Source organism: Pyricularia pennisetigena, chromosome 6, assembly GCF_004337985.1.
Source record: "Pyricularia pennisetigena strain Br36 chromosome 6, whole genome shotgun sequence".
Taxonomy (NCBI): domain Eukaryota; kingdom Fungi; phylum Ascomycota; class Sordariomycetes; order Magnaporthales; family Pyriculariaceae; genus Pyricularia; species Pyricularia pennisetigena.
In genome coordinates this window covers 2,669,058-2,693,918 of record NC_043744.1, presented here as the reverse complement: position 1 = coordinate 2,693,918, position 24,861 = coordinate 2,669,058, and the positions used below count along the sequence as shown (strand labels likewise).

Sequence of the window (24,861 nt, the reverse complement as noted above, 5' to 3'; positions counted from 1 at the left end):
TCGCATGCCTTTTTGGTCGTCTTTCGTCGTTTCGGTCGAAACCTATCGCGCTGGTTGCATATCCCAACTACTAGACCTCATTGATTGATTTACTGATTGGACTGATTGATTTCTATCTCACGTACCTTGCTACTTTATACCGGCCTAGTCTAGATTTGTTCCCCCTCACCACAAACTTGCCCAACGCGGCTTGGCATCCACACTGTACAACACCACTGTCCAGTGGGCTGGGCTGGAGCGACGCTCTGATTTCCACTACTACCTGTCTACCTTTCACTCCTCCGATTCTCGCAATCCGGAGCTGGACTGTCACCATCAATCGACCATCGATCAACGAGCCTAAAAGAGCGTCGCAATAGATAGCAGTATTTGGAAGGGCCCTTGACAGTAATCTCTCGGGGCTTCGCCTCTTACCGGCAGTTCTGTCGTTTAGACGCGACATTTGGACCCCATTCCTTCACTCGAAAACTACGTCTGGATGGACATTGCTGCCATCAAATGAGCCAGTTACCTTCCAACATGACGAATTCGGCTGCGAACAGGGACGATCCCAAACTTGCATCCGACGCCTCAGCTCTTGGACAACCCAAAGGGGCCGTGGAGATGAGCAGCATCCAACAGTCCGACAACGGGGTAGACGCGCAAAAATCAACGGGAGCCATACCGACGACGTCACAACCATTGAACTCCACGGACAGCAGTAATGCTAGTGCTGCCGTCGCCACAAGCTCTGATGGCGAGCAAACCCCGTCGGCAGCCGCCAAGGGCAAAGAGAAGGAGATGAGCGATCCGGCAAAGCGCGAGAATTCACTTTCGATAGACCCGGCTGGTGACAACGCCAGCTTGACCTCTCCAAGCGGTGCGGACCCATTAAACCCAGCCTGCAACATTACGCTCCTACTGCCCACCGGCGCTCGGCACCCTTACCGCATTGACGAGAGGTATCTGTCGAAACGCAACGTCGAGATTCCCGATCTGACCGAGGATGGCAAGCGAGATCCTTTCAGCATCAGCATCTATAAACTCAAAGAGTTGATCCTCCGGGAGTGGCGCGATGAGTGGGAATCGCGGCCGGCTAGTCCGAGCAGTATACGACTGATTCATTTTGGGAAACTGCTCGATGATAAAGAACAGTTGAAGAGTATGTTTCCTATCTTTCCTTTTCTTCTTATTTTTCTCTGCTCCATCCCAGTTTAATTGGATGCATGGCCTGTCGGTTATGCAACAGAGACCATTTGACTTACCCACCATCAATATTTAACACCTGCTAACTCCTCATTCTAGAATATCAATTCAGTGCTGAGGCGCCCAACGTCATCCACATGTCTGTCAAGCCGGCAGAGATGATGGAGGAGGAAGAGGGCGCCAAAACGAAAGGCTCTGGCGCGGGCGGAAGGACACGCGAGGGCGGCGGCTGCTGTGTCATTCTATAAAGCAGTTTCGGGTGTGCACTGGGAAACAAACCTTGGGATGAATACCAAAACCCAGTTTCACTGATCAGTCGCCGAACCCATCTCCGGCGAGACCACCAAGTTGGTCTATATGCACCATGACTAAATGCACCCGCATTAGACCGACAAGTCGATGTAGGTTTGTGCAAAGAAGCAGCATAATCACGCTGTGTACGGCCCGTCCACACCTACTCTACCCCGTCTAAGGAACATACCGGATGGGAGCCACTGTTACTTGCAGCATAGTAAGCAAGGCATCGATCACCAAAGTAAGGAAGGAAGGGAGGCTGAGAGAGAATGAGATGGTGTTTTCTTTTATCGGAGAGTCGTCTTCTGCTTATTATCTGTTTCTTCAATCTTCATCCGCTGGGTATTTTACATCTTTTTTTTTCTTCTCTCAAATGAAGGGGCTAGGGAGTTCCAGGCGCAAGAGGTTGCTTTACCACGTATCATTGACTCCTCCCAGCTAAGTTACATACGCATATATATGTATACATTTACATTGAATGTTCCCAATATTTAGGATAGGTTTGCGGCACTTTCTCTGGAACTGACAATGAGAATATCATCCACACTGCGGATAATAATCGTCTACAAGCAATTCCGTAATAAAGTTCTTGGTCCAAAGGCTCTTGGTCACCGAACTTTCAGAGCGAACTGTATAAAGGGATGTGTAAAATGCATGTAGATTTCATGTTCGGCATTGAATCAGATCATAGATCTCACAGATCCCATAGGGCTGGTTCACGGTACCGTATGTCGTTCATTCATGGAATATCCCAGCCCGAATCTATGCATTTGATAATTGCCGTGTACTAAGCAGCACGCCAACGGAAAAGAAAAACCCCGCAAAGTCCAGCAACCCGTTTTACTTCAAATCTTGAGCTTCCTCTCCATCTCGTCATGCACACCCACAAACGTACGGCTCTCCTCGTTCGTAAAGACGTCCTCCCACGAGATGGAGCAGTCCTTGCCCCTCAGTATGTCCTCGTGCAGGCTCGGGGTGGCGCCGCCGAGGGCCAGGGGCCTCCACTCGCCGGTGCGGGTGATCTTGAGCTCCATCTCGCGACGGATGGGCTCGGCCATGCCAAAGGTGCGGCGCAGCGACTCCATGCGCAGGCCATGCTGGGTGGCCTCCCAAGCCTTGAGGCGGGCCTCGAGCGGGTGAGCGCTCGTCGCGGTCGCGGCGGCGGCGGCGGCCGATGTGGTGTCTGAGGGCGGGAGAGACGAGTAGGCAGACGGGCCTACGCCGTGGCGGAGGGTATCGTGCAGGCCGGGCGCCGACGGGGCACCCTTGCTGCGCTCGCCGATGTGGCTGAAGCTGCTGCTGTGGTTGTCGGCTGGGACGATGCGGAGGGACTGGAGTTTGGGGTTGAGTGTTGGGTGTCAGTGACTTGAGTCGATGGATGCTTGTGGATTGAGCGAAGGTGGGATGGATGCCCGGGGAGCACCAGAGTCGGCTTACCATCTTGGCTGCTGATTGAATTAGTTTACTGTTTTTTGTTTTGAGGACACCGGCAGTTTACTATTTGCAGGTGGTATTGCCGCTCAGCTTTTCTGAGGAACAAAACAGAGTCGGTTGTCGAGTGATGCGCCGATAAATAGTTGAGGGAAGTTGAAACCGTTGTATGAAGCTCCAATTCATCCAGGCTTCCGGCAGCTTCGCGTTCGATCATTACAGCGGGCGGCGTGCCAACAGTTTCCCATACTGTGGATCTACGTATGTTGGGACCCACCTTGTAAACCAGCTCCCCATGTCCGACAACTGCTCGAGAACGGGTGAAGGTCGAGTCGCAAACATAAATAAACCTCCACCTGCACCCTAGAGCTCTTCCGAAAAAGAGGATTCTAATGAGTTGCGAAGGGACTCAATCGGCAGGATGCGAGTTCCATCTTCGTCGGTCCCCTCACCGATAGTACGCATCAGTAGAGGCACGTTCTACCGACACCATCCTTCTGCGCAGGTGTCGCACCCTAACCCGCCGCTGTTCAAGGATCTCAACTTTGAACTTTCCTCTACTGCCCAGCTGGCCAATGTAGAAAAGCAACAGCACTGGTGCATAGTCGGTCCTTCTCTCAGCGGGAAGACCACCTTTCTTGAGGTTCTGCAAGGCTCTCACCTCAGCATACCTCCCACGGCCAGGTCGTACCCGTACCTATCATCAGATGCCGTCCCCTACCACTTGAGGACGCCGCGCCAGGCGATCCAGTATGTAGGGTTTAATGCAAGCAGCTTCTCTGGTCTGGGTCCCGCGACGACCACGTATCTTGCTGCGAGGTACGAATCTCGTCGTGAAGACACCGATTTTTCGCTCCGGGACTACCTTCTCGGCAACACCGAGCTGAACCCTGCCGAGAAGCCGGGTCACTCTGCCGCCGAAGAAGAGAAACTTCTTGGGCGCGTTGTACACGATTTGAAGCTTGCGCCCCTTCTCGAGCTCCCCGTCTCATTTCTCTCCAACGGCCAGGGCCGCAGGGCACGTATTGCAAGGGCTTTGCTGCGAACCCCTGAGGTCCTGTTGTTGGACGAGCCGTTCATGGGCCTTGACCCTCCGACTGTGGTAGCTCTTAGTCCGTTCCTCCGTGGACTGGCCGAGCAAGCGGCTCCCAGGCTAGTCCTCAGCATTCGACCCCAAGATCCCTTACCATCCTGGATTAGTCACCTCGTGTATCTGGGTAACAACTGTCAGGTTGCGTCTATAGGTCCCAAGGAGGAAGTTATGGATCAACTGAGGTCTTATGTTAGTCGGGTCGCTGATTCCACGACACCCGAAGACCCTGCGCTACCCATCTCTCCGCTGAGGGAGATGGGGAGGACGTTGACGGAGGACGGGGTGGAGGGAACGGTTTTTGATGCTGCGGGGCTGGAGACCAGTATCGCCATGCCTGAACTTCCCAGCGCGGTCGCCGAAGGGGTCGGAAGTATTGGGGAACCTTTGGTAGAGATGAATGGTGTTCAGGTTGGGTACGGCGACAAGATTGTACTCGGGAACTGGGAGAACAGTACTACAACTGGCCAACCCGGTCAAAAAGGTTTGGTTTGGACGGTTCGTCGGGGCGAACGCTGGGGTATTTTTGGAGCAAACGGCTCGGGCAAGGTAAGGGAAACGATTCTCCAAAGTGAGGGTCTCATTTCAAGCTACTACGGGACCAAAGACTAAAACCAAGTCAGACAACTCTCTTCAGCCTGCTGGGCTCAGACCACCCTCAATGTTATTCACAGCCGGTCAAACTGTTCGGGCGAAGCCGACTTCCCGATCCAGGGTCTGGCGAGCCGCCGTTGACTTTCTGGGATATACAAGAACGTATCGGACACTCCAGCCCTGAAATACACGGAGCTATACCCCGGCGACTTAGTGTCCGTCGTGTCCTCGAGACGGCATGGGCTGAGACGTTCATCAGCACCCCCAAACTGGATGAGAACGCTAGTGGGAAGGTAGAAGCGACTCTCAGGTGGTTCGAACGAGAGCTGAACCCCGCGGCGCACGGCAAGAACGAGCAAACAAGCCAGAGTTCAGGCTCAAGCACTCTAAGATGGACTGACGATTATCTGTTTGGTGAACTTTCCTTCAGTGCCCAACGCGTACTGCTGCTCCTCAGAGCAATCATAAAAAGCCCGGATATTCTGGTGCTCGACGAGGCGTTCAGCGGCATGGACGAGGGGGTCAGGGACAAGTGCATGCTTTTCATCGCGCACGGCGAGGACAAGATTCTTGCTGTCGAGGGCGGCAGGAAGGTCGTGGTGGACAGTCAAGCTAAGCAGGATGGCAAAGTCCGCGTTACGGGTCTCTCAGATCGCCAGGCGTTCATATGCATCAGTCATGTCAAGGAGGAAGTGCCAGACTTTGTGAGGGAGTGGCTCTGTCTGCCAGAGGCAAGTTCGGGGTTGCCGGCACGATTCGGGCGTCTGGATGGGCCTTTGAGGCTGGATGGTAAGAGATGGGATGATATATGGGGGATGGGACGAGGTGCTAGGTAGGGGTCTGACTGAATGGGTGACATGTATATGCGTTCATTTCCCCACGTTGTTTACCTTTATACTTGCCTGTCTCTCATTTGCTCATTCCTCTGCCTTAGCTGCACTTGATCGCATTCTCTGTCTTGAGAGCGATTGCAAGGACCCAAATGTATATCAACCAATCATAATTATGCACATGAGCACGGGTAATTCGTAGAGCGGCGCAAGCACAGAGAACCCGACGATGTATAGGGCGAAATCATGACACACAAACAATGACGATTTTGATATGAACCCCTAATGTTTGTTTATGATGTCTTTCAATCAAAAGTCAAACGGCAATGTGCCCTGATATCTGGGTTCAGTTTATGATGCCTACAAGAACAAGAAAAGACATTCCAAGCTGCCAAGCCATCCGCTAGAAAAGGGCCCGCCCCGGAGGTTTATTTGGCGAATGTGCGGATTAGCGCAAATCAAATCAGGTTAGCGTGCGGGCGGCAGGGGCAGGTGCGAAATGTCTCACAGCAGGATGTCCTTTTGCTACAGGCGTGAAAAATCAAAGTGGGACCTGCCTGCAAGGGTCTCTCAAACGAAGACTGATTGTGCGACGGGGACAAACGAGCACGCACGGGTTGCCCCAGGCAACGGGTTTGTTTGGTCAGCCACAACACGGGCGCCAATCTACCTAGCTTGGGTAGGCAGGTAGGCAGCTAAAGCTCGCTTGTCTGTTGCCTGCGGAGGGGAAAGAAAAAATACACTCGTTGATGGGAACATGACGGGAAATTTCTAATCTCGTGGTTCTGTCACATTTATCCCTCAGATCAATTCTCCCTACATTATCCTCAAAAGGCAAGCTTTGTTAATAGTTCCAACCGTCACTCCTCGTGCGTGTGGACTGGCTGCACAGCAAGAAGCTTTGCTCGCCTGAATCGCATCCATATTACTTTCATCAACATTCCTGGTCGACTACAAACGGAAGCATCGGATTGCGCCCTGATTTTCAGTCATATTCTCTTCTGTCTCGTCAATGACTGAAACCTCCTACTGACCTACATTCCGAAGTATCCTGCTGTTTGTGAACGGATCATCCGTTGCACGTCGTCCAGATGGACCGGCCACTCTCTCGAGGGGCTCCTCCCTCGTACAGCAACTATGATGAAGACCCAGATGAGCTTCGACTGGGACCAGCAGGTAACCCTGCTGCCGTGAGACTCCTACCAGCTTCTTCTTTTGACGAAGAAATACCAGAAACCAGACAGTATGTAGCACCACTTGCCCCTCATCCCGCTGTCGTGCGCAAGGCGCTGTTGCCTCCGCCGCTGCAAATAACCAAGCCTTCGTACGTCGGCGGCCCTCGCAAGCCGCAGCCACTGTCGACTCCAGAGCACTTGTCGAAGCTGAAGCAGCAGGAAGAGGCCAGGACTCCTCAACCTTCAGCTGGGACGGCGAGAGTGACGTTTTCGGTTACTCGGGCCACTCCGCGCGAGAAGTTGTGGGAGGATCGTGGCTCCGGTACGGGTGGCTCGCCGTCACGGAGAAGGACTGTAAAGTTGCAGAGGAAGATTACCCATGACACTGTCGCGCAAGGCCAGACAGATGCCAATCTTCCTGTGATCCCTCAAGGACCGTCCCCTAGGATGATGTCTCGCTCCCTCAAGAAGTCATTGAGCGAGCCGGGCCATCATCCAGTCTCCAAGACTGCACATAACAGACAGGGAGCCCCCGATATAGACACTTCCTTCTCGGATGTCACAGACCACCAACACAGCAAAGGCAGGAATTCAGAATCTAACGATACCAGTTCTCGGCCGACCCATCGGGCTTACCAGCCTTCTATCAGCTCCGTTCACTCGCGACCCTCCTCCATCAGCAACATACCAAGCATGCCTCCCCCGACCGAATCTTACGTGTCGTACAGGGAAACTGGATCACCCACCAGACCCTGGACACCCTCGCATGTTGGTCGCAGCTCTGATGAGTACCGGAGACCACCACCTTCCTCGGTGCACTACGAGCGAGCAGATCTCAACGGTAGCCCAAGGCCAGGGACGCCGTCGTCCAGATATGGCGGCAGTCCAAGGCGGCCACTTCCCCCGGCTCCTCTTTTTGCTGGGCCTGGAGCGCGCAATTCATCTTTTGCCGACGATGCCACCGTCTCCATCCCGCTGTCCGACGTCGACGACCCCTTTGGTCCCGGATCAGCAGATCTGGGCGAGGCACGTGGTCACCAAGGCTCATATGCAGCACAATCGCAAGTGACGCTGAACGAGGATGATGATGAGGGGTCCGCCCTTCGAGAGGGTGACGTCGGCTACGATGACGCAGCGGACGAAAAGTCAGCGGCTCATTATGGTCCTGCGCCAGCGGAGGGAGACCAGCAGCGTCGAGGCGTGCGGGCACCACAGAAGAGCCGCAAAGAGGTGCAGCTTATCAACGGCGAGCTGGTTCTCGAAACCAAAATCCCCACCATCCTCTACAGCTTCCTGCCCCGTCGCGACGCCGACGAGTTCACCCACATGCGCTACACTGCCGTGACGTGTGACCCGGATGACTTTGTCGAGCGCGGATACAAGCTGAGACAAAACATCGGCGTGACGGCACGCGAAACAGAGCTCTTTGTGTGCGTCACCATGTACAACGAGAACGAATACGACTTCACCCGAACCATGCACGCCGTCATGAAGAACATTTCTCACTTCTGTCGGCGCTCAAAGTCACGTACCTGGGGTGAGAATGGATGGCAGAAGATTGTAGTATGCATCGTCTCGGATGGTCGCGAAAAGATCCATCCTCGGACGCTCGATGCGTTGGCCGCCATGGGCGTTTACCAGCACGGCATCGCCAAGAACTACGTCAACCAAAAAGCCGTTCAAGCTCACGTCTATGAGTATACTACTCAGGTGTCGCTTGACGCTGATTTAAAGTTCAAAGGTGCCGAGAAGGGTATTGTCCCCTGCCAGATGCTCTTCTGCCTCAAGGAGCGTAACCAGCGCAAGCTCAACTCTCATCGCTGGTTTTTCAACGCTTTCGGAAAAGCCCTGAACCCCAACGTCTGCATCCTGCTGGATGTGGGTACCCGCCCAGGTGGTAACTCGCTATATCACCTGTGGAAGGCTTTTGATACCGACTCCAACGTCGCTGGAGCTTGCGGTGAGATTAAAGCTATGAAAGGCTCGTGGGGCATTAATCTTCTTAACCCACTGGTCGCCTCGCAAAACTTCGAGTACAAGATGTCCAACATTTTGGACAAGCCACTGGAATCTGTGTTTGGATACATCACCGTCTTGCCCGGAGCGCTCAGTGCATACCGTTACCACGCCCTGCAAAACGATGCCAATGGTCATGGTCCCCTCAGCCAGTATTTCAAGGGTGAGACTCTTCATGGACAACATGCCGATGTTTTCACCGCCAACATGTATCTAGCCGAGGACCGTATTCTCTGCTGGGAGCTAGTTGCAAAGCGGGACGAGAGGTGGGTTCTCAAATATGTCAAAGGATGTACCGGAGAAACCGATGTGCCTGGTAAGTCAAAGTCCTTGATACTCGTAAATCTTTTTGTGCAGACTAACCAAACGTTTCCTCCCTTTCTCTGCAGATACTGTTCCCGAGTTCATTTCCCAGAGACGTCGTTGGCTGAATGGCGCTTTCTTCGCGGCTATTTACTCGCTGGTGCACTTTCGACAGTTGTGGGCAACGGATCACACAGTAGCCCGCAAGGTTCTTCTTCACATCGAATTCGTCTATCAGCTTCTCCAGGTCCTCTTCACCTTCTTCTCTCTGGCAAACTTCTACCTGACCTTCTATTTTGTCGCGGGTGGTCTGGCAGACCCTCTGATTGACCCCTTTGGCAACCGCATCGGCCTTTATATTTTCACCATTCTGCGCTACACTTTAATCCTGCTCATCTGCGCCCAGTTCATTCTGTCCTTGGGTAACAGGCCTCAGGGTGCAAAGAAACCGTACTTTGCCTCGATGGTTATATACGGCATTGTCATGGTCTACACAACATTTGCTGCCTTCTACATTGTCATAAGGCAGCTGACAGACCCCGACGCGAAACTACAGCTCGGAAACAACGTCTTCACCAACCTCATTGTGTCGATGGCGTCCACTATTGGTCTATACTTCCTCATGTCCTTCATCTACCTCGACCCCTGGCACATGTTCACTAGTTCGGCCCAGTACTTCATGCTGCTGCCGTCGTACCTGTGCACCCTGCAGGTCTACGCCTTTTGCAACACGCACGACGTCACCTGGGGAACCAAGGGTGACAACGTCATGAAGACGGATCTCGGCGGAGCCGTCGGGAAAGGATCGACTGTAGAGCTGGAGATGCCATCGGAACAGCTGGACATCGATTCAGGCTACGACGAGGCGTTGCGCAACCTCCGTGATCGCATCGAGGTCCCCAAGTCGGGCGACTCGGAGGCACAGATGCAGGAGGATTACTACAAGTCGGTTCGTACCTACATGGTGGTGTCGTGGATGATTGCCAACGGCATCCTTGGCATGGCCGTCTCGGAGATCTACAGCGACAAGACCATCAGCGAGAACTACTACCTGCGTTTCATCCTGTGGAGCGTGGCCTCGCTGGCCCTCTTCCGTGCCCTCGGCTCCACGACCTTCGCCATCATCAACGCCATCAACATTGCCGTCGAGGGACGCGTGCGCCTCAGCCTCAAGCTGCCCACGTGGCTCGGTGGCAGTCGCGGGAGTAGCAGTGCTATCAGCAGCAGCGTTGGCAGTGGTACCAGCATCTTTACAGGGCTGGGAGAGAAGATAACCGCCACCTTGCGGAGACGTAGATAGATGATGAGCATCATGTTCATGTGCCACCGATAATAGGTTAACGACTGGCTTTTCACGGGGGTTTATGATTGCTGTGACAGGGAATTTCGGTTTGGGTTGTTGGATTTAGGAGATATGTTTTTTTTTCTTTGCTTTAGCGTATTTGTTGTTGCAACTTTTGTCTTTTGATGGGGTTCAGGAGTTCGCTTCCTTTGTGAGTTGGTCTTTTATTCCTCGGATGGCATAGGGTTTACATATACCAGTCCTTGGCAGCCTATGTCTGCATGAGACAAAGCGGGATTTGTTCGTAATGGGCAATGATATAGAAATATTTGCTTTTCGGAGTGTACCGGTTACCTTGGCCTATCTACTTGTCTATATATAAACAATGGCGAAGTTGCGAGCACATATGTAGTCGATATCAATGATATTTTTTGGCCAAAATCAGCCTGATAAAGAATGATTGAGATAGTACCTATAATTTCGCCCGAATATCACGTTTTGGATGTTTACCATGTCATCTAACCCACAATTTTTCACTTTATACCCAGTATAGCTCACCCTCTTTCAGTTATCATGTACCATGAAGCCCACTGCCAGGCGAACTCGTGCCATGTGGCGGTTAGGCCAAAGAAAAAAAAAAAAAAAACGTTTCTTTGAGCTCGATACGCGGTATTCGAGGTGCGTTTATAAAAAAAGGTTGATAGCTGCCTACCAGGTGTGACTCAAACGTAGTGGAATAGCAATGCAAATGGAAATACGCCGTGGTAATGGATACCAGGCAGTGTTGATATATGCAGTACACACAATTGAGGAATGAGAAATTATGAAGCTCAACATGATATAATTACACATCAAGGCACCAGGCAAAGCAAAAAGTAATCCTCGTCAACTAGTGAAGTCATTGTGTCCTTGTCAAATAGTAGATATAAGACATAAAAATTCATATTCTTGCGTATCAACCCAAAACCCTCCGGCCCATGATCCTTTTTTTTCTTTTCTTCGTTGGGATATCTAAGTAAAACACGGCTATGCTGCAGCAGATAATTTGAAACATGAGAATTAGAAAGGATGACCGAGTCAAGCTACTCTTCATCGGATTCCTCCTCAGCAACCTGCAATGGTATCATGGTCAGCAAGCGTTCATGTGTAAGTTGAGGTCTTGGAGAAAGACAAAAAAAAAAAAAATTAAAAAAAAAAACTCACATCGTTGTGGAAGTTTTGACCATCGGTGGTGGCCTTGATAACGCCGGCCCTGATGCAGAAGTCGCCGAACCTCTCGCCCTCTTCACGTTCCAGCGCATAACGCTTGAGAAGCGGTTTCATGATGGCTAAGATCTCGTCCTCCTTGATAGATGAGCGGTACAGCTTGTTCAAGCGTTGTCCGTGATAACCGCCTCCCAAGTACATGTTGTAGGCGCCATAGGCCTTGCCGACAAAGGCCACCTCGGCCAGCCAAGGCCTTGCGCAGCCGTTCGGGCAGCCCGTCATGCGCATCACGATCGAGTCTTGCTTCAGTCCGTTCTCCTCGAGGCAAGCCTCGAGCTTGTCGATGAGCACGGGGAGGTACCGCTCAGACTCGGCCATGGCGAGACCGCAGGTCGGGAAGGCGACACAGGCTGATGAGCTCAGACGCAGGCCAGAGAACTGGATGTTGTCTAGCTTGTACTTCTTAAGCAGCGCCTTCATATTGTCGAGGTCCTCGTCTGCCACATTGCTCAGGATGACGTGCTGGTTGCCAGTCAGTCTGAACTCGCCCTTGTGCACCTTTGCAATCTCCCTTAGGCCCGTCTTCATCTGGAACTCTGCCGTGTCCTCAATGCGTCCGTTCTCGATGAAGAGAGTGAAATGGTTCAATCCCCTCTCGTCACGCTGCCAACCAAACGTGTCAATGTTGGAGTCAAAGTGAAATGGCCTTGCCTCCTCAAACTTCAGGCCCCAAAGCTCCTCTACCTTGCTCTTGAAGACATCCACGCCCATGTCGTCGATGGTGTACTTGAGACGCGCGTGTTTCCTGTTCTTGCGGTCACCATGGTCACGCTGCACGAGCATGACCTTTTCACAGGCGATGTGCACTTGGTCTTTGGAAACGTATCCAAAGCTGCGACCGGTCTGCGGGTAAGTCTTTTTGTTGTTGTGAGTGGCTCCCATGCCACCACCAGCAAGGAGGTTGAATCCCTCGAGGTGGCCGTCCTTGCCCTTGATAGCAATTAACCCAATATCGTGAGCATAGACGTCGGTGTCGTTGTGAGGCGGGACGGCGATGGTGATCTTGAACTTTCTGGGAAGATATGTTGGTCCGTACAGGGGCTCAAAGTCCTGCACGGCATCACCAGCCACCATTGTCTTTTTGTCGTTGTCATCCGTCAACCAAATCTCATGGTAAGCTGTTGTGGACGGGAGCAGATGGTCGCTAATCTTTTGAGAGCAAGCGTAGACCTCACGGTGGTACTCTGACTGAGTAGGAAGAGAGCTGCACATGACGTTTCGGTTAACGTCACCACAGGCCGCGATCGTCGTCATCAGCGCCCTGTTGATAGCCTGCATCGCTGGCTTGAGCTTGCCCTTGACCACACCATGAAACTGGAATGTCTGCCGCGTGGTCAGCTTCATGGTCTCGTTGCCAAGCTTGGTGGCTATGTCGTCCATCTGGACCCATTGCTGCGGCGTTGATACACCTCCCGGAAGACGACACCGGATCATGAAGGAGTAGGCAGGCTCTAGGCCCTGTGCCTTGCGCTCATCCCTGACATCACGGTCATCCTGCATGTATGTGCCGTGGAACTTGGTCAACTGCGAGTCGGCGGCAGATATGGCTCCAGTGCTCGTGTCGTTCAGGCCTTCGACGATGGTACCTCGGAGGTAGTTGGACGCGAGTTTGATGTCCTCGTTCGTGATAGGCGCAGGCTCCTCCGGCAGTCCCTCAACGTTATCCACGCCGAGCGCCTTCCAGATCTTCGGCTCCCATTCGGCATAGCCCGTCTGGTATCCATCCGGATCCTGATCATCTCCGAGACCGATCTCAGCCAGTCTCTGGGCACCAAAGTTGGCCAGAACCCTGTCGAGATCTTTACCAGGCTTGTTATAGTAGATCTTGTCCTCCTTTCTCGGCCAGTAGTGGCTGTCACCCAAGGCAAATACAGAGAAACGCACTGATGCGAGATCAAGGTCGGTGCTGTCCTTGATGGCATCCCAGAAGGGCTTGCCGTTCTGGGGAAATTCTCCCTGGCCAGCTGTAGAGGTCAGGATGACAATGTTCTCCTCCGTCGGCAGATCCTCAATGGGATAGTCTTCCATCGCCATAACCGTCGTCTTGAGACCTCGTTGACGGCCCCTGTTACCGAGGCGCTTAGCAAGAGACTGAGCATTGCCGTTGTCTGATCCAAAGAGAATCGTAAGAGGGGCGCCGAACAGGCCCTCAAGCAGCTGGTTGTAAGCATCCCGAGCTCGCCTCTTCTGTTGCGCACGAACCTCGGCACCAAAATCTTGGGCGAGACTGGCACCAAAGGTGGGCTCCTTATTCATCAACTGTGTCAGGTGGTTATCCCTGTCAAGGAAAGCCTTCAGCTCCTTCTTGATCCTTTCCGAATCGAGGGAGAAGGTCGGCAGGCCTTGCTTCTCGTTATCGGGGTTCCATCTGTAGAGTGGCCAATAGCCAAGATCGACAGCCTTCTTTGTCTCTTGCAAGACGGTCAAGGGAGAGTCGTGCTCGCCGTTGTACGGCAGGTAGGCCAGAACGATCGAAGGCCCATTGAACTTGTCTGCCTCGTCCATGGCCTGTAGGACCTGGGTGTATGAACTGTACGCGGCAACAGACGCGACGTAAGCGTTTCCAAAGTTCATGGCATACAATCCAATATCCTTCTTCCTCTTGTTGGCATCGGCCGCAGTACGTTCCGAATACGGCTGAGAGTCAATGATCAGCATGTTGACGTTCTCGCCCGAAGCCAGCACGTGGTGCACGCCAGAGTTGCCCAGATCGTATGCCCACGCATCTGAGCCGACCAGCCAGAGCGACTGCCTCCTGAAGAAGGCTTGGTTATTGAGAAGCTTGCGAGCAGCAGTGGAGTTTTCCAAAGTGAGCTCAGAGATCAGATCTTCGGCTGCCGCGTCAATTTTCTTGGGGTCATCGGAGTGAATAGCCCAGTTTGTGAGTAGCCTCTTGGGCTTTTCTGTCAGAAAAGCGCCCGAGGTTGCTGCCTCCTTGGCCTCGCTCACAAAACGATGCCTGTGCTCTTTGCGTGCAAGCAATGCTCCAAAGCCAAACTCGGGTGTGGCAGAAATGGTAGCAGAGATGCCCGCATTTTCTGAGTCGATGGCGTTGGCCATGTATAGTCTGGTTCCAAACAGCTGGTCCAAGATCTTCGTGTACGCCGTTTCAAGCTTGGGCTTCTCTAGCGTATATTTGTCGGCTTCCTGAGGACCCTCGCGAGAGCCAACCTCAAGGTTCTGAACCGGCTTCTCCAGGGTCAAGTTCTGGCAGATACCACGCAGAGCCTGTTTGACAGTCTCATTGTTGATGTATCCAACATGGTAGCCCACAATGGTTTCCACTCCTCCTGGACCGCTCTTGATGGAAGTGAGAACGTCAATAAGGATGGGACCCCATTTTGTCGTCCGCTTGCTGATCTGCTCCAGGACTGCAATCTTCTTGACGGACTTCGGGATAGCCTCGAGAAGCTTCCCACCAAGCCAGGGCCTATACAATCTTGGTGTGAGGATCCCGGCCTTGGCGTATATGTCGCCTGGTTTGGCCTCGTCTATTGCGCTTCCCAGCAGACCGGCGTCGGCGCCAAAGACGAACAGACAGTTCTCGGCCGTGGGGGGACCCGAGTACTCGAACGGGCTGTACTTTCTCCCAGATAAGCTCTCCAGCTGAGCCCATATGCTGGTGACATACCTGTAGATGTCGTCGGATGAAACAGCAGTTGGCGGTGCCTCGATTGTGGTGGCACTCGAGGTGCTGTGCGGGGTGGCGGATGTGCTGTTCTCGCTGGATTTGACCGAGACCTGAGACGAGTTGGCCTGCGAGGTCGCATGCGAGACGGCGCCGGAGCTGAGACCGTTCAGTGGTGTCGGCGCAGCCCCGCTGCGAACCTGCTCCGGCTGGTCGCTGGCCAGCACAGTCCTTCCGTCGTCGGCATAGAGACCCGAAGCCGATATCGGGGCAGCCTGGTAGCGTCGGACGCTATCGATATCCAGAATCTCGCGAATGACTGCCAGCCCCTCCCTTTCGACCGGCTCATCGTTTGAGAGCACCCAGGGGCTGTAGAAGTGGATGACACCCTTGCTAGACCTGATAGCGAGGGCATGGGCTGTCATGGCCATGTCCTGGGCCTCTTGGATCGACTCGGACTGCAAAAAGGTCCATCCTGAATTCCTTATGGCAGTGATGGAGGAGAAGTCGGGAAACCTTTCGGGATGTAGAGCAACGTGAATGACAACGGGATATTCAGCCAGCTTGTAGAGGTGGGCGATGGAGGGGAGGAGTATGGTCGAAGTTGTGGTCACGGAGACAAAGCGTCCTGATCGGATAGGAGTGAAGACTGAAAGTAAAGGGTCGGCATTGTGCCTGACGCTCTGGATCTCGGGGACATTGTCGGGATTCTTTGCGACCAAACTCGGCTCTTTGCGAGCGGCCGCTGACTTGAGATATCTGGAAAAATCGGTCTCGGTGGCCAATGAAGGCTGTACCGAGATAACAACGTCACTGGAAATGTAGGCGATTCTCGCAACTAGAGTTGTTTGATCCCTTGTGTTAGCAAGCACTGCTATGGGCGCAAGTAAATTCAGGGGTGCTGGCGCGGGCTGTTGCTTGGTGATACCTCGGCTGTGATTGGAGCACCAAAGCCGTTGGCGGGGTTTTGACAAGCACTGGAATACAGCATATATAGAGTGGGCAGGGTAGAAGTGGCTGCGTGCGACTTACCGGCCTCTTCAGGCGTGCTGATCGAGCCTGGAGCTGCAGCCATGGTTGCTGAATTTTAATTTGCTAGGGAAGGAGAACTCAGCAATCCTCTTCCTCCCTGGAAGAAAAAGTCGGACCAAACAGCTCCTTATTATTAACAACGAGTCGGCAAGTCGACGTTGACACGGGGCAGGGGCGTTTTGACTTGTAACCGAATCCAGGAACGACCAACTCGCAAACGGCCCCGCAGCCAAAGAATTTACCGGCAGACACCCATTCACTTATTCCGCAACTCGATTGCGTGATCGCTTCTAGCGCCCCCCTCTTGGAAAATATCCATGACGGCCCTGGTGCGAAATTCATTTACTGTCAACCAAACGCCGGTCTACTCTCCGAAGCTCAGCGAGATTCCGAATTCTGGTTTGCGCATGGGTTTGGCTGCTTGCTTGTTTTGTCCGGGAGAACATCGTTGCATACATTCTGTGACTGAGGAATATCTACATATTACATATGCACCTACCCTGATACCTGGCCCTCTGAACAAAAGACGTAGAGAAGCAAGGTACCTGCAGAATAATATAGTAATTATTTGACAAACTAAACCCGGCCATACTGGCAAACAAAATCTCGATTGACCTGTGTGTACAATGGGCCCTTTGGAGTCACTATACTGGCCTTTTACAAATGCCACGAAAGCCATATTGGGTAATTCCCCAAAGCCTGGATTTGAAAGCATTTTTAATGGGGGTGATGGCGAGAAGCCGATGCCCGCCACGACGCCTGGGCGCGGGACTCGGCGACTGCCCCGGCAGCCGGGAAACCACTTTTGCTGAATCATCCTTGTTCTTCACTCGTTGGTTGTCAAGTGATCAAGACGTGCCTTTGGATTGAGTAGATAGCAATCACTTCACTTATACTTGTAAACGCAACCCCAGATGTTTACTAAAGCAGTGGAATGGGGTCAGGTAGGTGCTCAGATGTATGATGAGGGAAGAAGAAGAAAAAAAAAGAGAGAGAGAGAGAGAAAGGGGAGAAAAGATAAACAAGAAAAGGGGACGCAGACGCAGAGAGAGCTGGCATGGAAATCACTAGTATACTGTGTCTCACTCCCCGAACATGAATCAACGTGCGTTTGTCGCATGGCGAAACTGGATGAACTCGATGAGCCTTATGGGCCCTATGATCCAACCACAGGACATAAACCAATGCCGAATAGTGTCGAGGGAAATAATGTATTAAAATGTATACCCATATGGTAGCTAAAACTTCAAAGACGAGCGCAGGGTTAAAACCACCTGAGAGAGACCATTTTCATCATTCATGGCCCCATAGTATCATTCTTTGTTATTATACAACAACACTACTTACTTCTGGCAGATACCGTAGTCATAATAATAGCCAGCAATAATTACCTGCCCACAAGCATGTCGCCCTCATGTATTGAAAAAAAAAAAAAAAAAAGAAGAAGAGAAGAGATTGGATCTGACGACGTCAGTCCATCTCAACAGGCGCAGCCTTCCTGTTGAGCCTGTGTGGTGTTTGTTTTCACATCGATCACTGCAGAGATGAAGAGTTAGTAGTCGGCCATCAGGAAAAATCTGGGGATAGGCGTACTTTGGCTGGCTGCCTGTTGCGCAGCTTCGGTACCCTCCATGCCTGGCAGGGAGCGTGCTATCCTTTTAAATAGCGTCTGGACGTTATGGCCGACCTTGGCACTGGTCTCAATAAACATCAGGTTGTTCTTCTTGGCCTCCTCCTCGCCCTGCTGCGTCGTGACCTCGCGCTTGTCGTTCAAGTCCGTCTTGTTGCCCACCAAGACAATTATAACATCGTTGCCTCTTTCTGCCCGCACATCGTCTATCCATTTTCGTGTGTTCTGGAAAGATTTCGCATCTGTGTTTCATTCATAACGCATCAGTAACAGCCCGGAGACGCAGGCAGTGCCCTTTCAAAAGCCCCCCGCATTGGCACCTGTAGTGGAAAATGGCCACTTACTTGATATATCATATACCACCACGGCTACACTCGAGTCGCGAATGTAGGATGGAATCAGACTCCTGAACCTCTCTTGGCCTGCCGTATCCCATAGCTGTAGCCGCACCGTCCTATCTTCCAAGTACATGGTCTAGATTGTACCCTCGAGGTCAGCATTCCGCACTGGTCAATCGCTGTGCTAGCTGAGGATTCGCTTAATCGGTAGGGTGCGCAGTGGCATGCTTGCCTTGGAGAGAAAGTCGATTCCGATAGTGGCTTGGTACATGCCGTCGAAAGAATCGTACATGAATCGAGTGATTAGGGACGTCTTGCCAACTGTGATCAAGAGAAAACATGGGTGTCAGTTGCGTGATCCCCATCGTCCAAAAGACTACAGGTAGAATGTATTCGTACCGCTCTGTTCACCCAGAAACACCAACCTATGGGAGGACGAATAATTCAGCACTCATTCGCATACCAGTCTAGACCTGCGAGCTCCCGCTGCAAGACATCTATCCGATCTTACTTGAATTTCTTCAAGGGGTTGTTGTATGCCCCAGTCCCTGACTGCGCCATTTTGTCGCGAGATTCTAGACGAGTTTATCGGGGTCGGTATCGTCTGGTGCCGTTCTGGGAGTTCGGCGACGGAAGCGACTGGCGAACGTGGTCGATGACGCGAAAGTAGTTGAATGGGACTTGAAGATCTTGTTTGAATTCAGGGGCTATGCAAACTGGACCTTTCTGAGAAGGCGTAGGTAAGACGGGGCCAACAACCGAAAACAGTACAAGCCGGTCCTGGTCACTCGGTAGCTGCAGATTTGTCCGGCGGTCTTTGTCGTTAGACACCGAGAGGGGGACACGGTTTAAGGCTGCGCGTTGTTGGGAAAGGTCTTTTTTTTTTTTTTTTTTTGCAATTAGTATAAAGTGGTAGAAATATTCTGCGGTTGGATCAGATAATTAGAGTTAATGTTTATCAATGCTAACAAATGTACAAATGTACTACATTCTTTGCATGAAGTACTGCGTAGTGCCCAGGCACATTCCCAACCCGCAACTTAACGTCAACTGGAACTGGATTGGGCGGTGGATCCACCAGTGTCATTTCCGCGGGACCATGTGCGGCAAGAACGGGCCAGAATCCATCCCAATGCGAAGGGTTACCCTACCAACCTTAGGTGCCATACTCTTCTACTATTTTCTAGGGTAGGTATGGCACTCTTCAGAAGTAATGAATATGTGGCCGTCAGGACTATGCGCCTAGAGAACACAAAGATAAAATAAGATAAAACACAGCTTGCTTGATAGTGATGGAGTTCCTAAAATTCACATTGTCTCCTGCGATCATCATCATGTTGCGTGAGGACAATTTCTCCAAGGCCAAGTAGGTACTTTGTGTAAGGTGCCGGAAGGCTTTGATCAACCGTGCATTTCAATAGGAGCTACGGTAAAAAAAAAGATGGCACCAGTTCTATTAGATCTTGGCATGCTGGATTTAGACTACACTGTCATGCACGTGCTGATAAGAATCTGCAGTGTTTTATCAAATATGGGACTCAGGAAATTTTGCCCATCCCCGCTTCGCTCTTTTGAGAAGGGTCCTTAGACAGTCGGCTTCCGCTCGTGAGCTTGGTTATCTTCATAACCGCCTACTCAAAGTTCAGACAGCAATTTGACGAAATACAGATGCCTGCTATCGGTCCCTTGTCCGCCGACCCTGAGGCGCCTCGGCAATACAAACAGCCCTCCCGAAAAGGCAAAAAGGCATGGAGAAAACATGTCGATGTCACCGATGTAGAGAAGGGTCTTGAAAAGCGCAACGAGGAGATTATCCAGGGGTTAGTTGTTCATGCGATCTGATGTTCCTCACTTATTTATGCGTGCTAACAATGTTTGCAACTCTCTAGTGGTGTTTACAAAGAGCGACCGTCAGAATCGCTCTTTACTGTCGATGTGGTTGGAGATTCTGCCATACCCAAGAAGCACCCCAAGCATATCAAGAAGACTCTAAGGGCAGACGAGATCATCGCAGCCCGCTCAGCAGTTCCTGCCGTGTCATCCAGGAAACGAGCCGCTGACAGCAAAACGACCGACGGAATTCTCCCGGTAAAGCGGATTCGTAAGGATTTTGTGGCGCAGAAAGAACTCCACCGCCTGCGGAAGGTGGCAGACGGCCATCACGAGTCGACAATCACACTCGCCGATGCTAGTTATGATGTCTGGGCGGAGGCAGAGCCAGAGGAAGGACCCGTCATCTTGAAGACCGGCGATAAACTCGAGTTTGTGTCCAAGCCGGTCAAGGCAAAAGCCCCAGAGACGTTGAGGCACCAGCCCATAAGCTTAGCCGCCAATGGCAAACCTGTGCCTGCCGTGCCGACTCCAGAAGGTTCCTACAGCTACAACCCTCTCTTCACCGATTACGTCGAGAGGTACAACGCGGAGGGTGCCAAGGCTGTGGAAGCAGAGAAGCAGAGATTGGCCGAGGAGGCGGCTGAGAAGTTGCGAGCTGAGGCTGTCGCACGCTCAGCGGCTGAGGCAGAGGCTGCTGAGGCTCGGGCCGATCTATCAGAGTGGGAGGAAGACTCGGCATGGGAAGGGTTCACGAGCGGCGGTGAGGATTTGCCCATCAAGTCCAAGCGACCGGAGCGAAAGACGCAAGCTCAGCGCAACAGGATAAAGCGCAGGAAAGAGGAAGAGCAGAGGCGGAAAGAAAAGGCTGCACAGAAGCTCAAAAACATTCAGTCTGCCAAGATCAAAGAGCTGGCCGCTGAGGTTGAACAGCGGGAGGCGGCCGCCCTGGCCAAGGTTGAGATGAGCGACGACAGTGACGTGGGAGATGAGAACGAGCTCCGGCGCAGGCAGCTGGGCAAGTTCCGGCTGCCAGAGAAGGACCTGGAGCTTGTCCTGCCCGACGAGCTGCAGGACTCACTGCGGTTACTCAAACCAGAGGGGAACTTGCTCAAGGACAGGTATCGCAGTCTGATAGTCCGTGGCAAGATGGAGGCCAGGATGAAGCGACCTTTCAAGAAGCAGGGCAAGTCAACGGTCACGGAGAAATGGTCGTACAAGGACTTTAGAATATAAACTTTGCTTGTTTGGTTATTAATTAAACGCTGTCTTGGCGATTAATACAAAATTGCACCCTCATACATGAACTTTAGGACTGCCTCCGGGCCTAAAAAAAAAATTTACTGCCTATTGCGACTGGTAATAGATGGCACAAAAGAAAGGGGGGGGGAGAAAGAAAAACAACGCATTTCAAATAGCGAACCAGTTATTGTTATCTGGTGGAGTAAAATCACTGAGATCTGTCGTCCACAGCATCTCTTGGTTCGGAGAGAGCGATACATCGGGTACCCCTGGCTCTGAGTGTTCTGATGTGGTCTCCGGGGTTGCCGACAGCTTGTCTAAACAATCAATGGTGACCGGTCTCGAAACTAAAGAATCACATGAATCCTTGCGCACAGGGCTGAGGATGATTTGATTGATATCGAAACCTGCAATGCAAGTGTCAAAATCCATGGCGTTGGGGGGATTTGTGCCTGTCGCCTCAAACCACTGCATGCAGATATGTTGCGTCAGGCTTTTTTACTTTTACATCTCCCGTGAGTGAGGCTGGATGGGGTGGCAAAAGTACTTACATCCGCCGCCAACTTGAATATCCGATAGAACAACCCGATCATATCCTGCTTCTGCTTTCCACAGGGCATCATGGTGATGAGTCTTGCAAGTTTCCGCTCTGAAGCCTGAACGTAGGCCTGGGCGGCTGCGAGTTCGCCCAGGAGAGCGATGTCGAGCTTCCCGATCTGGTCGCGCATCATGACTCGAGCCAGCATGGTTATTGCATACATGTGCCGCCCGATCTGCAAGACGTTGAGTCGTGACGCTATAGCATCCGGAAGGGCAAGGTAATAATCGAGGTACTTCTGGGTGGCGCGTATGCACATGATAATAAGCTCTGTGCGATGGGTTGAGGCACACCAGTCACAGCAATGCCCTTCTAGTTTGGCGTGGCCGCCTGGTATCTGGATACCAATCTCTGAGATGTAAATGCGGAGGAACAGCGATTCGAGTTGAATGTCGGCTATAGGGTTATTAGCTTGTGTATGCTTGAAGAAATAGAGGTCGGCTTCGAGAGGAGGTTTAAGAGAAACAAGTGAAACCAAGAAATAAGAAATCAGGATACGCACTGTTTTGGCGCACTTCAAGTGGCATTGCCTCAACTACCTGTGAGAGTTGTCGATCGAGCATGATGGCCGTGGCTCGCAGTTTGGGACCATCCATCTCATCAAGGCCATCGGGGTCGTTATAGTCAAAGGTCCTCTGGATATCCTCTGCGAAACGTTGAAGACGGATGAGGTGTGGTATCAGAGTGTCATTTGCGGTCTGTTTGAGGCTTGAAATCATCTTGGCGGCTTCTTCTATCCTCCTGTTATATAGGAGGTGTGTGGGTTTCCTGACGCCAATTGACATGCCGTGCGAGACTTGATAGCACCCGAGGTAGGCCCTCATCCTTTCTAGTTCGTCTAGATACTGCGAATTGAGCTCTCGAATGGGCCGTGGCATTTTCGCGTTGCCGTTGTTCATCTCTCTCATGGTTGCCAGTGAAGGTAGTCCGAAATCCCCAGCCAGAGTGGCTGCGAGTTGAGTCAGCTGATATAGCTGTTGGACAGAGGGATTGGCGCATCTATTGTGCCTGTTTTATTTTTTATTTTTATTTTTATTTTTGGAAATGAAGGGTTCATTAGTTTACTTCGGCCTCGATTTTCTTTTTTGGTTGTGGGACGGTCGAGTGATCTTACCAGTTACTGTAGACAATCAGGCCCTGTATGGGGTCGATGCCCCTTCGAGCCTCGACGATGATATGTTGTGCGATGAAACTTTTGAACTCTGTGATCAACTTTTCCTGAACAGGGTCTTGGGAGCAAACAACCATGATGGCAAGAAGTAAACAAGGTCTCTCTCTCCTCAAAAATTCCAGTGTCATATGTGGAGAAATCACAACAAAGGGGAAAAGCGCGGCATCGGCAACGAAGGCCTGCAAGTAGCCTTGTGCTGATTCAAAAGTGACGATGCCTTTGGAGAAGACATCGTTGACACTGGGTGACAGAGCCAGTTCCATCATTGGTGAAGTAGTTGGAAACCCAGACTCGGGGAACACCAGACCAGAGCTGTTCATGATGTTTGGGAAGGAAAAGTTTCCTTCATAGTCCAAGAAACTTGTAATGGTCAAGTTGGGGATGGTCTTGTCCATCACTTTGGTCTGGGGCTCGTTTCTGGCGGCGATGAGGGCTATGAGACTGTCTATCTTTTCCTCGACATCCTTTACTCGGGTACGACTTTTAAGTCCCACGATGAATATTGTGTCAGTATCTCCTCAGGGATTATACGGAATCCCGATCGTGTAATGCAACTTGGATGATGAAATGTTAGTTGGACTTAAATAGAGGTTCTCACTTACGCACTGGCACGGGCTCTCTTTGGCCTGGCAATGGCCTCTTCAAACACACAGTCGAGGCCATGGTCCATACATCTACGCACGAAATATTCAGAAAAGTGTTGGCTAGTTGTGAACAACCATAAAAAAAAGGATTCAGAGGCCATCCGATAGGGGCCGGGATTCCGAGCGTCACTAACCTTTTGCAGCACCTGGACCCCGAGCTTGGCACGTGGATACAGCGAGCTTTCAGCGCGCGACAAGCCTCGCAAGACCGCCTAAGAACCCCAGTTCTGGGTCTGGCCGAGGAGTCAATCACTCCTGGTGAGATATCATAGGCTCTGGAATCACTGTGGCTATCTTGAGTGAAATCCATGATGTTTGATTGTATGTAGGCTCAAAATGCTAGCTTGGCCTGTCCCCAAGGGGCTTACACCAGCAGCCCAAAGATAAGAAGGGTAGGTAGGTATCGAATGTAGGTAGTCACCGCCAAAAAAAAACAAAAAAAAAAAAAAAACAGCATATGAAATTACAGCAGAGTTGCCGAAGAAATTTGGAAAATCTTCCAAAACTAAGAAGTTTAGCAACGAATGAGACAATGCCTCCGTGCGGATGATGGTCTGCAGAGGCTGAATGGAATCGGTACGGGGTTTTAGGGGTCCTTTGATTCCGGCATAACGGTATGGCTCCGAGATTCCGGGACCCCTGTCAAAAGGTAAGACGAAGCAATCCTAACCGGGCGTTTGTGCGTGACCAGCTAACCTATCCACCTGGCAAATTAGGGGGCGGTCTCGCGGGCTTTGGATGTAATCAATTAAGGGACAATGCTAAGGCGTCAATAATGAGAAAGAAAGTCTCCGCGAAGTATATATGGGGAGTAATACCTCACCCCAATATGTACAATACGAAATTAAGAGTTTGCGTATAATAATCAACCATGCTTCAAGCCTGAGAATAGCATAATCGGGACATGTCAATATGACGAACTGGACGAGTTCGACCTGGCGAGACTCATCAACTTTGTTTATTGTAAGTTTCTGTTAATAATTAAAACTAAATACACACCTACTCATGACCTCTGCTTGAATCATCTTTGCGAATGTGAATTTGGTTGACGGAAATCCTGTCTTGCCTGTGAAGCAATTTTGTTACGTCGCTTGGAATGTGCTATGGGCATAGACAAGCAGACAACTCAGGGTTTCCTTGCAAATCAGGACTCCACTTGTTTTGGTCATGAACTCATGCGACGATTACCTAAGAAGCCAAGATTCCAGCACCTACGATCGTACCTTCAATGCGCTAATTCTAGCTCAAACAGTCCCGCAATGACGCAAGCAACTGCTGGCGA

The 24,861-nt window shown here is 51.6% G+C and overlaps 8 protein-coding genes across 8 annotated transcripts; 4 read left to right on the top strand and 4 right to left on the bottom strand.

Moving 5' to 3' along the window:
- Positions 1 to 498: 498 nt before the first annotated feature.
- Positions 499 to 1,433, top strand: PpBr36_04634 (uncharacterized protein; the record flags this gene model as incomplete). Its single annotated transcript, XM_029891793.1, has 2 exons — positions 499 to 1,141; positions 1,285 to 1,433. The coding sequence occupies 2 exons, from the start codon at positions 499 to 501 to the stop codon at positions 1,431 to 1,433; spliced, it is 792 nt and encodes a 263-aa protein (XP_029749677.1).
- Positions 1,434 to 2,324: 891 nt separating this feature from the next.
- PpBr36_04633 (uncharacterized protein) lies at positions 2,325 to 2,919 on the bottom strand (the record flags this gene model as incomplete). The annotated part of the gene is made up of 2 exons (XM_029891792.1): positions 2,325 to 2,810; positions 2,917 to 2,919. The coding sequence occupies 2 exons, from the start codon at positions 2,917 to 2,919 to the stop codon at positions 2,325 to 2,327; spliced, it is 489 nt and encodes a 162-aa protein (XP_029749682.1).
- Positions 2,920 to 3,331: 412 nt separating this feature from the next.
- On the top strand, positions 3,332 to 5,430 carry PpBr36_04632 (uncharacterized protein; the record flags this gene model as incomplete). The annotated part of the gene is made up of 2 exons (XM_029891791.1): positions 3,332 to 4,549; positions 4,624 to 5,430. 2 exons carry the CDS (start codon positions 3,332 to 3,334, stop codon positions 5,428 to 5,430), a joined length of 2,025 nt encoding a protein of 674 aa, XP_029749683.1.
- Positions 5,431 to 6,515: 1,085 nt separating this feature from the next.
- PpBr36_04631 (uncharacterized protein) lies at positions 6,516 to 10,218 on the top strand (the record flags this gene model as incomplete). The annotated part of the gene is made up of 2 exons (XM_029891790.1): positions 6,516 to 8,931; positions 9,005 to 10,218. The coding sequence occupies 2 exons, from the start codon at positions 6,516 to 6,518 to the stop codon at positions 10,216 to 10,218; spliced, it is 3,630 nt and encodes a 1,209-aa protein (XP_029749680.1).
- A 1,064-nt stretch (positions 10,219 to 11,282) lies between these two features.
- On the bottom strand, positions 11,283 to 16,169 carry PpBr36_04630 (uncharacterized protein; the record flags this gene model as incomplete). Its single annotated transcript, XM_029891789.1, has 3 exons — positions 11,283 to 11,312; positions 11,404 to 15,932; positions 16,127 to 16,169. The coding sequence occupies 3 exons, from the start codon at positions 16,167 to 16,169 to the stop codon at positions 11,283 to 11,285; spliced, it is 4,602 nt and encodes a 1,533-aa protein (XP_029749681.1).
- A 1,509-nt stretch (positions 16,170 to 17,678) lies between these two features.
- On the bottom strand, positions 17,679 to 18,655 carry PpBr36_04629 (uncharacterized protein; the record flags this gene model as incomplete). Its single annotated transcript, XM_029891788.1, has 4 exons — positions 17,679 to 17,998; positions 18,101 to 18,230; positions 18,385 to 18,415; positions 18,606 to 18,655. 4 exons carry the CDS (start codon positions 18,653 to 18,655, stop codon positions 17,679 to 17,681), a joined length of 531 nt encoding a protein of 176 aa, XP_029750485.1.
- Positions 18,656 to 19,762: 1,107 nt separating this feature from the next.
- Positions 19,763 to 21,160, top strand: PpBr36_04628 (uncharacterized protein; the record flags this gene model as incomplete). The annotated part of the gene is made up of 2 exons (XM_029891787.1): positions 19,763 to 19,914; positions 19,984 to 21,160. 2 exons carry the CDS (start codon positions 19,763 to 19,765, stop codon positions 21,158 to 21,160), a joined length of 1,329 nt encoding a protein of 442 aa, XP_029750484.1.
- A 174-nt stretch (positions 21,161 to 21,334) lies between these two features.
- On the bottom strand, positions 21,335 to 23,889 carry PpBr36_04627 (uncharacterized protein; the record flags this gene model as incomplete). Its single annotated transcript, XM_029891786.1, has 6 exons — positions 21,335 to 21,634; positions 21,718 to 22,160; positions 22,267 to 22,713; positions 22,886 to 23,415; positions 23,538 to 23,639; positions 23,714 to 23,889. 6 exons carry the CDS (start codon positions 23,887 to 23,889, stop codon positions 21,335 to 21,337), a joined length of 1,998 nt encoding a protein of 665 aa, XP_029750154.1.
- Positions 23,890 to 24,861: the final 972 nt, after the last annotated feature.